The sequence below is a fragment of the Uranotaenia lowii genome, unplaced genomic scaffold, assembly GCF_029784155.1.
Source record: "Uranotaenia lowii strain MFRU-FL unplaced genomic scaffold, ASM2978415v1 HiC_scaffold_40, whole genome shotgun sequence".
Lineage (NCBI taxonomy): Eukaryota > Metazoa > Arthropoda > Insecta > Diptera > Culicidae > Uranotaenia > Uranotaenia lowii.
In genome coordinates, this window is record NW_026598312.1 from 1 (window position 1) to 12,138 (window position 12,138).

Sequence of the window (12,138 nt, forward strand, 5' to 3'; positions counted from 1 at the left end):
GCTAAACTATTTTTTCTTGCTGTGAACATGATATTATAATTATGATTATTACAATTATTGTAATAATTGATGCTACAAGTCCATTTTGATCCAGCATCAGATCTTCCGCCGGAGATTGTTACACGCATTGATTGCAGGAAAAGCCTTTGAGGTGAAACTGAACGTAGTTTTGGATCCGCCCAATCAGTGGAGCTGAAAAGGATGCCGAAGGTCATAATTCTATTCTAAAATACTAGAAAGACTTACTGGTAGATTGTGTAAATATCTCTTGATTTGGAAAATGCCGCTCGGCTCTAATCTTGTCCGCTGGGATACACTCGGGTGCAGCTCAATAAAGGTTGATTCACCGGGTCGTCAAATATCTGTTGCTGGCTGGGTGGTTTCACCGGATGATTGATTAACTCCGAGCTACTTTCCGTGTTCTCCGCGTGATTGGTCATAATTTTCGTTAGGCTGTTAGAACAAACACTTTTTCGAAATTGTATTATTGAATTCCGGATTAAAAACAAAATAATAAACGGGCTACCTGCACCACAAAAAAAACAACATGTCGACTTCCAGAATTCAATAAAATTTAAGTCCAAGAGTTGAGGTTAAATTTTCTACCATTTTTTGGTTAACGCTTTTAAACTTCGAATATGGTTAAAAATTCAACCATAATCTTTCTTAAAAAATAACCATATTGGCAGTTTTACAGGGAAACCAAGAAAATGGTTATTTTTGCATCATAAATGGTTTAATAATTTCTAGCGTGTAATGTTGCTTTTAACTGCCTGTAAATGGGTGGAAGAATTTGTGGTGCAAAATTCTGAATAATATTCATTTTCGTACAAAAGGCCGATTGTGAATACATCATTTTGTAGCTTGTGCATTTAGCGTGTATAACGTGTAAAGTATTCTAGTGATGCCAGGCAGGCGGTTTGGCCAAAAATAATACAGCGATGACAGTATTTTGCTATGATCTTTATCGAAAAAAAAAAAATTTAAATGGTTTCTGCACAAGGCTTATTTTGGTTCATAAAGTAAAATAATTTATCATGCGGCAAATTAGAGGAATTACTCACTATTTCAAAATAAAGCTGATATTTATCAAAAATAACCACACTTCACAGGTGTGCAAATCCCCAAAAAAAAACTGTGCACCTGGCATTGCGGTATGTCCTTTTATTTACATTTTTATAAATTTCACATTAAATGTACGTATACGTTAATTTTACGAATTTCGTTCAGTGTTATGCCAGTTACTTTGAAGATCACTAAATCATTTAAATATACTAGATTATTTAAACATTATGTGAAATATTTATCTACCTTCAACTTGGTCTGCTGTTAAAAATGGACAGAACTGAACTCAAATCAAAACAGAAATGCATTTCAGAGAACTGCAAAAACATTGGAATTCTTACCCGGTGAGTTTATTGCGGTACTAATGTCCGGCGAGCATTCAACGGATATCGCATTATAGGTGGTATTATTTTGCGGGGTGATTATAATGAGCATCATTTTGAAATGACTGTAATAACGGAAAAGAAATCTTTCTGTAATAGTATTGTTGAATAAGTTAAGTTTCGATTTTTTTTATTAATTAAGTTTATTCAATAATATTCGTAAGCATTAAAGTAACATGTTAATAACATGTTGGATAATCGTTACATTAGGGCAAGCTAGAACAAATTATGAGCGAATATCACAAATAACGAAAAATGAATTCGATTCTAATAATTCAATTGACATACCTATCCTGTATATTTTAAAATATTTATTTTTTCTTTTTTTTTATTAACAATTGTAACTTCATACATACTTTGCAAGTTCATTTAAGTTGTTTTACCCAATACTACAAAACTTAGAACTATTTCTAAAGTAAATTTGTCTTTTTCCAGGACGCCAGCCAGCAATGGATTATGGTTGACTCCCATGCTGACTATTTCGCTGGCTGTCAACGTTTGGTTCCGCAGAAATCAGCAAACGGTGCATCTTGACTATAAGCGGACAACAATTCTTTGTTTTGGACTATTGGTTCATTCGGCAGTTGTGTTCCTATCACTGGCGCGAAGAACTCCACCGGGCTTCTTGAATAAGATTTCAACCATTGTTTTGAGCATATTTTCTACTGGTTTCCTATTTTGGGTCTGCTTGAATGAGAATATTATATTTTCTTTTATAAGTGCATCTTTAGGCATTATCCTGTACAATGGACTGCTGTTTCGGGTCTTAAAGCACTTGCCTAGATCATTTACATTGGGAGAAGCAACTGTGGTATGCCAAGGGACGGTGTTGTTCCTGTACAATGCTTTCCTTCAACTACCGAGGATTGTGATACATGACCAAAACCGAATTAAATTTGATAGGATTTTTAATGTACTAGAGGTGAGATATTTACTTCCATGATCAACAGATTTAAGATCTCAATTTTCGGGAGAATATACTATTAAGCTTTTGTTTATAATTTCCAGGTAATCCTTCTGGGTGTACTACTCATTGTAGTGTTACCTCACTTTTTCTACTTCTTCCGCAGAAGTTATGTATTTTGGTTTGTCGCCTTAACGATATCCATTTGCTGCGCCTTGTTTCCTATATATGGAGAGTCGATTATAATTATATTGATAAAATTCATGCTATCAGATACCCAGCGCTTAATGATTATAGCTGTCTATTGTGCGATGTTATGTTTAACCAGCGTTTTTGTGTGTTGGCAAATAAATAGAAATAGCCAAACCAACACCGTGACAAGAAAAATGTTCCATATCCTCATGTTAATGGTATATTTGCCTGGATTGTGGTATCAGTGTAAATTGTTATTCGTCGCATCAATATTGATGTTATCACTACTGGTAGTGCTTGAGGTAAATTTTGTTCCCATTGTCTGCTTAACTGCTTGACTGGACTTAATCTAAAATGTTAACCTATTTGCAGACTGCTCGGGTAATCCAACTGAAACCCTTTCATGAAGCGCTCAATAGAACTATCCATTGTTTCATTGATGATAAAGATTGCGGAGTCGTTGCCCTAACGCATATCTACTTACTAGTGGGTTGTTCCATTCCACTCTGGCTCCACCCAGACCCGTGTGATATCACGGACTCTGCGGGTATCAATCTATTGAAACTTTCAAGCGGACTTTTATCCGTCGGGATTGGTGACACTATGGCCAGCTTCATTGGTTACTATTTCGGTAAACATCCCTGGCCTGGTACGAAGAAATCTGTCGAGGGCACTTTGGCCAGTGTGATTTCGCAGTTTGCAGCAGTCTACGCTCTGTACTGGCTGAACTACCTCAATCTTAACACTCTGAAGTCAGCAACCGTTGGCTGTGCCATTATCATTAACGCTCTAGTCGAAGCTAAAACCAACCAAGTGGACAATCTGGTGCTGCCCATTGTGACGTATATTATTTTGGCTACAGTTTGATTCAGTAATGAGAATAGAATAAATGTAAAAAGCACATAGCTCTAACAATGCGTTTCAGAATGATGAAATTATCACTTTCTCTAATTATTTTTTTTCCTACCACTCATCAATTCTGGCTGAACTATTACTTCGTGCAGTTATTAATGATCAATAACCACTAATCGTACTTCCACAGCCAGAACTTATGTCTGAGTCCCAAAGAATGATAAAGATGTGTAATTATTCTTGCCTAAACATAAAATCATTAAAATGACCAAAAACATGAAATGGTTGGGCCTACCACTACCATGGAGCAGAGAACGCAGAAACAGAAGAAACGTGGACCACCAGTACCATCCGTTTCAAATGGGCAATATCATTGGAAGCATGTTAAGAAAAATGCTTCTTGATGAAAAAAACCAAGCGTTATGTAAAGTAACTTCGCCAATCTTTTGGACCATTTTTCAGAGGCTGGAAATGTACAACGGAATCACAAAACCTTGGAATAGAAGCGTTTTGAAGAATTTAATGTAACAAATAAAAATATTTTAAAATGATTATTTTTTTTTTTAATGTCTATTATAGAGATTTTCAGCTTTCAGTTGGATCATCTCTTGATTATTTTTATTTTTCTTCGTTTAACTGTTTCGGATTTCTGTGTACAATCATGTCTTTTCATTGGCCAAGGATTAAGCACTTTTATTCGCTCTTGAAAATAAAAAAAGAGAAACGGAAACTATTAGTAGAACATAAAACCTTTCGAGATCTGTTTAGGAATCGAAAGGTTTTTCTTTAATTTACTCTTGTGGTAACTCTTACATTTATTCTGCATGAAAGATGCGTAAAAAATGTAATTAAAAGCCTGGAATTAACTTAGAAATCCTTAAAATAAAAAGTCGGAAATATGAACATGATTATGCAATCTACTTGTACTTAAAATATAGAATGGGAACAATTTGAAAAATGTATGTATGTATGTAGTTACTTCTGCAACATCAGGCTATCAAAAGCCATCACAGGCACAAATTTCTTCTTCTCCGGCGAATAACAGTTGCTTTCTTACGCTGACCATCCACTTATAACACCTAGGGCACTGGTGTTCTTAAATTATTATTTTTTATTTTGTACTATCTTAACCAGTTTATATTAAATAAATTAAATAAATAAATGACGCAGCGAAAAAACATGCAACGGATCGTCGCCTATCCCCCAATCAGCTAATTAGATTATCTTTCGTGCAGTAGTTAATGATCACAAACAAAAACATCATAGCTATGATTTACGGCGTGTTCGTAAACTGATTTGTTTGGGTGATGCATCGATTTGTTTGGTAGATGTCAAATCACCTTCCAATGCTTTTGCATACAGTTTGTTTAATTCACGAACGCCAACATCGATAGAAAAAATCACTTCGATAGAAAAAATCAATTTACGAACACGCCGTTAGATTGCAAATGTCAACGGCCAGTTCACAACAGAGAAGAAAAAAAATAACGCAAATAAAAATCTGAGAGAAACTTTTATTGGATAATATTTTCCTGCGACATTTTGTAGCATTTAATAAACTAATAACTCCTTATCGCTTCTGTACAACTGTTATTTTTGTATCAATAAACCGATTCATAAAGTTTCGTTTAACCTTAACCCGATTTTCTTCCTGTAAAACGGATTGATCGGGCTTGGCATCAGGTTTTGTTTCAGCACTCCTTTCGCAGGCTTCTTGTTTGAATCATACGGTAACTGCGGTGAACTTTTAACCTGTTGAATATGCTGCTGTAGCTCCTGGGAAATGTTCTTGTTGAGAGCGATTTGCACACGTTTCTTTTTGGTCGCCGAATTACCCACAGTGTTCGCGGTTCCTAAAACTCGTTTCAAGGCTCGGGCGCTATTTTTAGGAGTGGCAAAAGGATTTTTAACCAATGTTTTTCCATTGTCTTCTTCTTTGAGTGACTGGTTAGCTTCTTGAAGTTTAGATTTACGCGAGGGTACAAAATATTCATTTTCGCCTTCTTTCAATGGCTGAGACCAGTCATCTTGAACTGCAAAAGTTTGTACGGATACGTTATTACTGACGGCTGGAGGCGTATCCGTAACATTGTCAGATTTTTCTACGTTTGATGATTTTTTGATTTTAGTTTTAATTTCAACTGTCGTTTTAGATTTCTTTGTCAGTTTGGCTTGCTTCTGTTCTTTCAAGTCTTTCAGTTTAGCTTCTCTTTTGAGCGTCAATTGCTTCAGCTTTTCTTCTTTCAGTTGCGCTCTAGTTAACTTCTTCTTCTTTTTTTTAGACCCCGATTTTTTATCTGAAGTATGTTTTTCGTTGTTTTCTGATAGAGTTGTAGTTTCTTCACTGCTTTGAACAACACTCGCTTTTTTATTATCTTTCTTCTTTTTCTTTTTATCAATTTTATCGCCAAACAACTCCTTTTCATACTCATCTATTTCTTTAATCTGCTCATCCAAATCTACAGCGTAATCTTTTTTATCAATGCTTTCCACAGATTGAACACCTAATGGGAATAACCCGGCGGCATATTTTTTGTATTGTTTAACCAACATTTTCATATGTTTTTTGCCTTTCGACGTTGAAGTGGTTTTGAAACGATCACATTCCAGCATCTCTATCACTTTTAATGGATCAAATTGAATTTCGTTGATCACAACGTCTACTTGACCAGCTCGGGGATCGTAAATTTTTTCCTGTGTATCAGATTCTTCATCATCACTTTCTATTGCGTCGTCAACAACATCCTCTTCTTGGTCATCGTCTTCGTACATTACATCGAAATCAACATCATCGATGTTTCCAGTCACAAAATTATTTTTTTTCCAAAGATCAAACTTTTCTTGATAGTCCTGTCCTAATGCTGACTGATACAGTAGTGAATGGAAAATACTTGATGTGATTTGTTTAATTAATCGCATATCATTTGTGCTGATAAGGGCTTGGGCATATGATTTGAGAAAAATATGAACAATAGTTGGGTCAACTTCTCCTTCACTTACTTTGGCCAGCTCCTCCAGTATTAAATCATTGAAATGCTTTGTCAGTCCAAACGTGCAAACATCGGCATTGAGGATAGTCTTTTCTACATGTTCCATCATTTCCCGAACATTACTTTCCGGCCAATTAGATTCATGTAACACTAAAAGCATTTGCCGGGTGCAACGACGTACCAACTGTAGAACAAATTTTAATATTATTAAATTTTATTAACTTTACTAAAAGTACAAGGAAATTGGGCAATACAGAAACATTATGCGTGTTTCTCAACACCATCTTCATTCTCAGAAACTTATATGGGGATTGTGACATTTCATATAAAGCCATTTGGCATAATACCGATTGGCATAACGGCAATTTGGCATAACAGTCATTTGGCATAAACGCCATTGGCTATAATTTCATTTTTTTGTGTTATCACTACGAGACTCACATTTCAGACAAAGTTGCGAGTTTATGCGGCATTGCCGCAAACATCGAGTATGCAAGGGGTGAGGCTTCCCTGAGCGTTTAAACTTTCATGAAATATTGTCCTTGCGTTATCGCGCGGCGGACCGGGCTAAGGGATCACTTCTAGCGTTCACGTAAACCTAGGAGGCCACATTAGGCCTAGACCAATGTAATAAGGCCGCCGCTTCCGACGGCCGGTCGGCGACCACCTCGGCGACTACGGGCCGTCTCACCTCCTGCATCCTAGACGTTTGCGGTAACGCCGCAAAAATTAAAAAGAAATCTTACAAGTTTACTTGTATAGCCACCGCACGGTAGCTGAAATTATAGCAAATGGCTTTTATGCCGTAGTTTTTTGAATTTTGAAAAACTAACAGGTTTGGAAAAATGGAAAGTTGTTGACCAGTTCGCAAGTTGAATATTGAGGGAGTGCTTACCATCATGAATTTATCCATCCGCCAATGATCAATCCCGAACCATTCATTACACATCGTTTGCAGAAAAGCGCCAAAGTACTTCAAAGCCACCGATAGTTGGTCAAAGCAGCGCACTAAACTCGCTATTTCATCTGCCAAGCTTTCCTGTATCAATGGCTTATCTGACATCCACATACAGTAGAACAAACCCTTCCAAAGACGCAGAAAATCGGTGTCGGTAAATGCTAAAATCGTACCCCAATAACAGTAGTTAGTAGAAAAACAAAGATCATTATCGCATTAATCTTACAAAAAGTGCTCCGACTCCGAGTGGCCAACCATATTTTCAGATTTTTTAAAACTTTTCGGCGAAGTTTCGGATCGTTACCAGCTAGGGTTTTGACGAATTTCAGCTCTTTAGCCACGAGGATAGCTTTTTCCTCGGCGCCATTGCTGGTGTTCGTAACTATTTCAGCCTGCTTCTGGAAACGCCGTTTGCTTGTGACCAATGTAACACCGGATGCCTTCTTTTCAGCACGTGGACTTGATTTGCCGATCATCTTAACCACCATTTTTCACAATAATGAACTAACCCGTCCGTCGCATGCATGCAGCGCCGTAAAATAAAAAAGTAAACAAGCGCATGTCGCATGCATATACACGGAAAAATTGAGTTATGCATAAAATGTATTGCAATTACACTTTCATTTTATCTAATCCGTTGTTGTTCAAAATTTGTATAACCCCGATTCAAATCTGAGTAGTTTTACACACTCATCTGGCGCAACCCCTTATAATGTAGTTTTGACCCGTTATCGGAAAAGACTGGGTTAACTCCTTTTTCATGTAAAGGCCTTGTACCCTTTATAGTGTACACAGCTTGTACGTCAAACAGAGGTGAAAATTAGTAATGTAAACATGTAAAATCTACACATTATTTTGGAAGCCCGCTCTGCATGGCGATGTCAGCCCTTTGATGTTAGCCCTTTAAAGTGTCAGAAGGATGGAAAGAAAATAATAAAAATAAAACTGATTTTGAATTTCTTTATTCATGCTGGTCATTTATTTATTTTCATGCTGGTGTTATAAAATATAGGTTTTAGCGATTCCATTTCAACAACTCACATTTAAACTCAAACACAATTTTTAAACTTATTGCTTAATCCACAATGGAAACCGTATATACCATCACTCTCGGATTGAATGACAAGTTAGAAGACTACCCTTTATTTAGTAAGCCAGCTTTTCTAAATAATGTGTAAAATTGACTCGATGAAACGACACTTTTTTTGACAGATCTCGGCTGTTCGCAATAATGGGTCAATTTTACAAGTTTAAGGTGTTGCGCCAAATGAGTGTGTAGGTAGTCAATATGCAGATGTGAACTAAAATTCAATTATTCATCTCTGTATAAAATGTTGTTGTTGTTGGAATCCATTCAAAGGGATGTCAAAGCGAAAAAAAGAAAAAATATTTAAACTTTTGGATGGTTACGGAGGAACAATCCAACCATTTTTTCCTCAAAGAAACTGTAAATTGATAACAAGTTAAACAAAATTTATTTTTGTTAGCTGGATATGTAGCTTCTCTTCATCTAAGCTTCGGAAACTGGTGAGTAGATGTATAATTTCTTCGAACACTTTCATTTTCTTTATTATTTTCATGTAGTGCTCAGATGTTATTGATTTGGAAGAAGAAAAATCTCTACCCCGGAGCTGTTCCATATGCATAAGAAAACAAGAAAGGGAGTGCAAGATAAGGTTATCCCGTTTTACTTGAGCTGCAGCTAGACGGCTGCTCCCGATGATTCAGTGAGATAAATAAAAATATTGAATGCAATAATTGAATTACTCAAAGCTATCCGTTATGTTTTTAGTGCATCCACTGGAAGAACCTGGGTGTTCAAGGACATTGAAAAATATGCGACGGTCCGAGGTCGCAGTGAAAAAGTGGACGGCCGAAACCGTACAGAAAAAGTCCTGAAATAGGTGGTTCGAGTCGAACTCTACAATCTAGAGGAATACATCCAGGAGGAATCAGTCAGAAACATCCCGGTTCGAGTAAACATGACAAGGAGCTGCTAAAAAAGAGAGTCCTGTGAGGACAGCAGAAAACAGCATTGGAATCTGCTGACAGCGGAAGCTTGTAGGACAGGAAAAGAGGCTTTCAATAGAAATTTTTCAAAAGGTAATTATTATGCTTTTTTTTACTACAATAGATTCTCCTCATTGGTTTTTTTTTTAAACTTTAGCACGAATGTTTGAAAGTGCGAACCAGTGCTGAGGAAGCGCAGACACTGCAGAACATGCTGGGGAACTACCTGGACCATGAGATAGTGGGTCTGAATGGAAAAATTCTCGGAGCCTATCCAGTTGAACCTTCGGTAGATGTGCATCAAAAAGTCCTACCAAAAGCTTGAGGGAACAGCCGTTTAATTCTAAAAGGTATCTCAAGAAACTTAAGTGGATAATTTTGATTTTCAATAAGACATAACTTAAGATTCCAGTGTAACAAAATTTTAGAATTTTTGTTAAAATTTCAATTCAAATAGCACTGTTTTTTTTAAATAATTAGTTCGTTACAATTCTAACTAATTTGTGTGCTTTGACAAAAATTTAATTAAATTCTCTTTACAGATTCTTCGTTCCCCTCTGGGATGGGCAGCATAGACGTAATCAGTACCGGATGTTGGATGTTCCATGTTGGTTGAGCCATGATAGTTATTCAGTAAAATTAAAAAAAAAAAAATATTCCGACCTCTAGCCGGTGTCAGTGATGACCATGCAGTCATGAATATTCAATAAAGATTTGAATGCGACGCAAATAAATTTATTTTTGTGTTTTTTTGGCGAAATTTCATTTATTTTGACTTTTCTGAAGAGATCTTGAAAATGCATGGGCATCCCCATGTCAAAATATACAGAATTGACTAACTGGCTGAAAGCTTTCAAATGTGTAAAAGCTTTTTGCTCACGCTATGTGTAAAGCGCCCAAACATAAAACTAAGTGGAGACACTTTTCTCGAATCTGTATGGATTTTTATACAGAACAGAGTAACTTTGTTTACCGTGTACGCTTATTTACGCTTAATGATTTTAGCGTTAGTTATATTCACGATTTTAATTTCAAACTCAAAATTGGTTTTAAAAAATGTAAACACCAACTGCCCACATTCTGCACGCTCTTTTTTTTAACTCAAAATTAAGTACGACCGAGGTTCAAAACATAGTTCGATTAAATATATGAACTTAAAGTTAAATACCCTTTTTCCTCTTTGCGATGGTTCCAAATGGAGTTCGAACTGCGAACTCAAAATTGATCCTTTTTTTCCTTCGGCGAGGGAGCAAAGCTGAGTTCGACCTTATGAACTAAAAATTGAACTCACTTTGTTGGACTGAAAACACTTAGCGTTCAGTTCGAACCGGAACAGCAACCAACGAACACGTCGCAAAATTTTGTCGTTCCGGAACAATTACCGGAAGACTATTTATAATGAAATGCATGTTCACCGTGTCAGCGTAAAATTCTGCCCGTCATTGTCATCATTTGGCGAGCGGCTTGGAATGTCCGGAAACTTCCGGATGTTGTTTACTTCCCGTAGGAAGTAACATCCGGAAGTTTTCTTTGACCGGGAGTGTCCAAATTTTCCACCGCTCTGTAATTGCAATGCAATGTACCGGAACAGCAACATCCGGGTACAACAAATTTTAATCATCCTTTAATTCCCTGAAAATAAGCTATATACCCTCGAAAAAAAGGATAAATTCGAGCTCCGCAGCCGAACTTAGTATTGAGTATGCCTATCTGAACTTAGTTTTGCTATTGCCCAGACAAACTCAAAGTTGAGGGATGCCACTGAAGTGCTGTTTTGAACCAAAACTACACTGAACCCAAAATCACACTTAAAAAACACTAGAAGATTCACTTAAAAGTGAAAACTCAGTGAATTTCTTCATTTCAAGTGGCTCATGTACATTTCACTTGCCTCTCACTTGAATTTTAAGTGACCGAATCAATATACACTAGCTCATCACTTGAGTTTTAAGTGACCGGCATTGAATGTCTTCGATGCTCACTTGAAATCCACTTGACCGGTCACTTAAGCCAATATTCACTTGCCCATCACTTAAAATTCAAGTGATTTTTTACATAGCGAATGTCAACAATGTCAGTATTGATTATTTCATTGTTGTTTGGAAAAGAAACAACAGAGGTTTGTTTGAGTTGGTAGGTGCAGAATTAAAGTAATTTATATGTTATTAAACAATGATATTTTCCATAGGTCGACCGACAGAAACATCGTGTGAACCGGTTAACACGTCGCAGAGACCTTTTTGAAGCAATCAGGTTTCGGATACGTTTTCCGATGATGATTTATTTTGGAAATATTCAAGTGCAATTAAAGTAAGTATCATGCAAAACAATTAATAAATACTAGTTAAATTTAATTTTTTTTATTACTATTTCAGAAAATATCAACCCGAATGTCTCGTCAAAGTGAGGAAGTCAATGATTTTTCGAAGCCGAAAAATCTTTTTGAACCCAAATGAGGAGAAAAAGTGACGTTTTTTACGTTGTATTTTTTTTAAATAAATAATTGTTTTGTAGAAACAAAGTTGATTAATGTTTGATATTCCGAAATTTCACCTAAAAACCTCTACAACGAAAGATATTAATGACCTGAGCAAACATTTTAAATTGACTTTGCCATTCACTTGAAATTCACTTGATCGCTCACTTAAGTGATTTCACTTGACGGTCACTTAAAATTCACATGAATTTACGTATGGCGCAAATTCACTCCAGATGTCACTTACCTTTAAAGTGAAAATTATTTTCGGTGTACTTAATTTTGAGTTTAAAAAAAAGAGCGTGTGT

The 12,138-nt window shown here is 36.3% G+C and overlaps 2 protein-coding genes across 2 annotated transcripts; one reads left to right on the top strand and one right to left on the bottom strand.

The window, feature by feature from the left end:
* The first annotated feature begins 1,154 nt into the window (after nt 1-1,154).
* LOC129760069 (dolichol kinase) lies at nt 1,155-3,947 on the top strand. The gene is made up of 4 exons (XM_055757645.1): nt 1,155-1,409; nt 1,884-2,370; nt 2,457-2,846; nt 2,917-3,947. Exons 1-4 carry the CDS (start codon nt 1,336-1,338, stop codon nt 3,409-3,411), a joined length of 1,446 nt encoding a protein of 481 aa, XP_055613620.1. The 5' UTR covers nt 1,155-1,335; the 3' UTR covers nt 3,412-3,947.
* A 943-nt stretch (nt 3,948-4,890) lies between these two features.
* LOC129760068 (ribosomal RNA processing protein 1 homolog) lies at nt 4,891-7,908 on the bottom strand. The gene is made up of 3 exons (XM_055757644.1): nt 7,571-7,908; nt 7,282-7,505; nt 4,891-6,570 (listed from the first exon to the last, which is right to left on the bottom strand). Exons 1-3 carry the CDS (start codon nt 7,830-7,832, stop codon nt 5,011-5,013), a joined length of 2,046 nt encoding a protein of 681 aa, XP_055613619.1. The 5' UTR covers nt 7,833-7,908; the 3' UTR covers nt 4,891-5,010.
* Nucleotides 7,909-12,138: the final 4,230 nt, after the last annotated feature.

Coding starts and splice junctions, on each gene's coding strand:
- LOC129760068 (XM_055757644.1), bottom strand. CDS start 7,832: ATGGTGGTTAAGATGATCGGCAAATCAAGTCCACGTGCTGAAAAGAAG. Junction 7,506..7,570: donor TCGGAGTCGGAGCACTTTTT/GTAAGATTAATG, acceptor GTACGATTTTAG/CATTTACCGACACCGATTTT. Junction 6,571..7,281: donor GGATGGATAAATTCATGATG/GTAAGCACTCCC, acceptor TTTGTTCTACAG/TTGGTACGTCGTTGCACCCG.
- LOC129760069 (XM_055757645.1), top strand. CDS start 1,336: ATGGACAGAACTGAACTCAAATCAAAACAGAAATGCATTTCAGAGAAC. Junction 1,410..1,883: donor AACATTGGAATTCTTACCCG/GTGAGTTTATTG, acceptor GTCTTTTTCCAG/GACGCCAGCCAGCAATGGAT. Junction 2,847..2,916: donor CACTACTGGTAGTGCTTGAG/GTAAATTTTGTT, acceptor ACCTATTTGCAG/ACTGCTCGGGTAATCCAACT.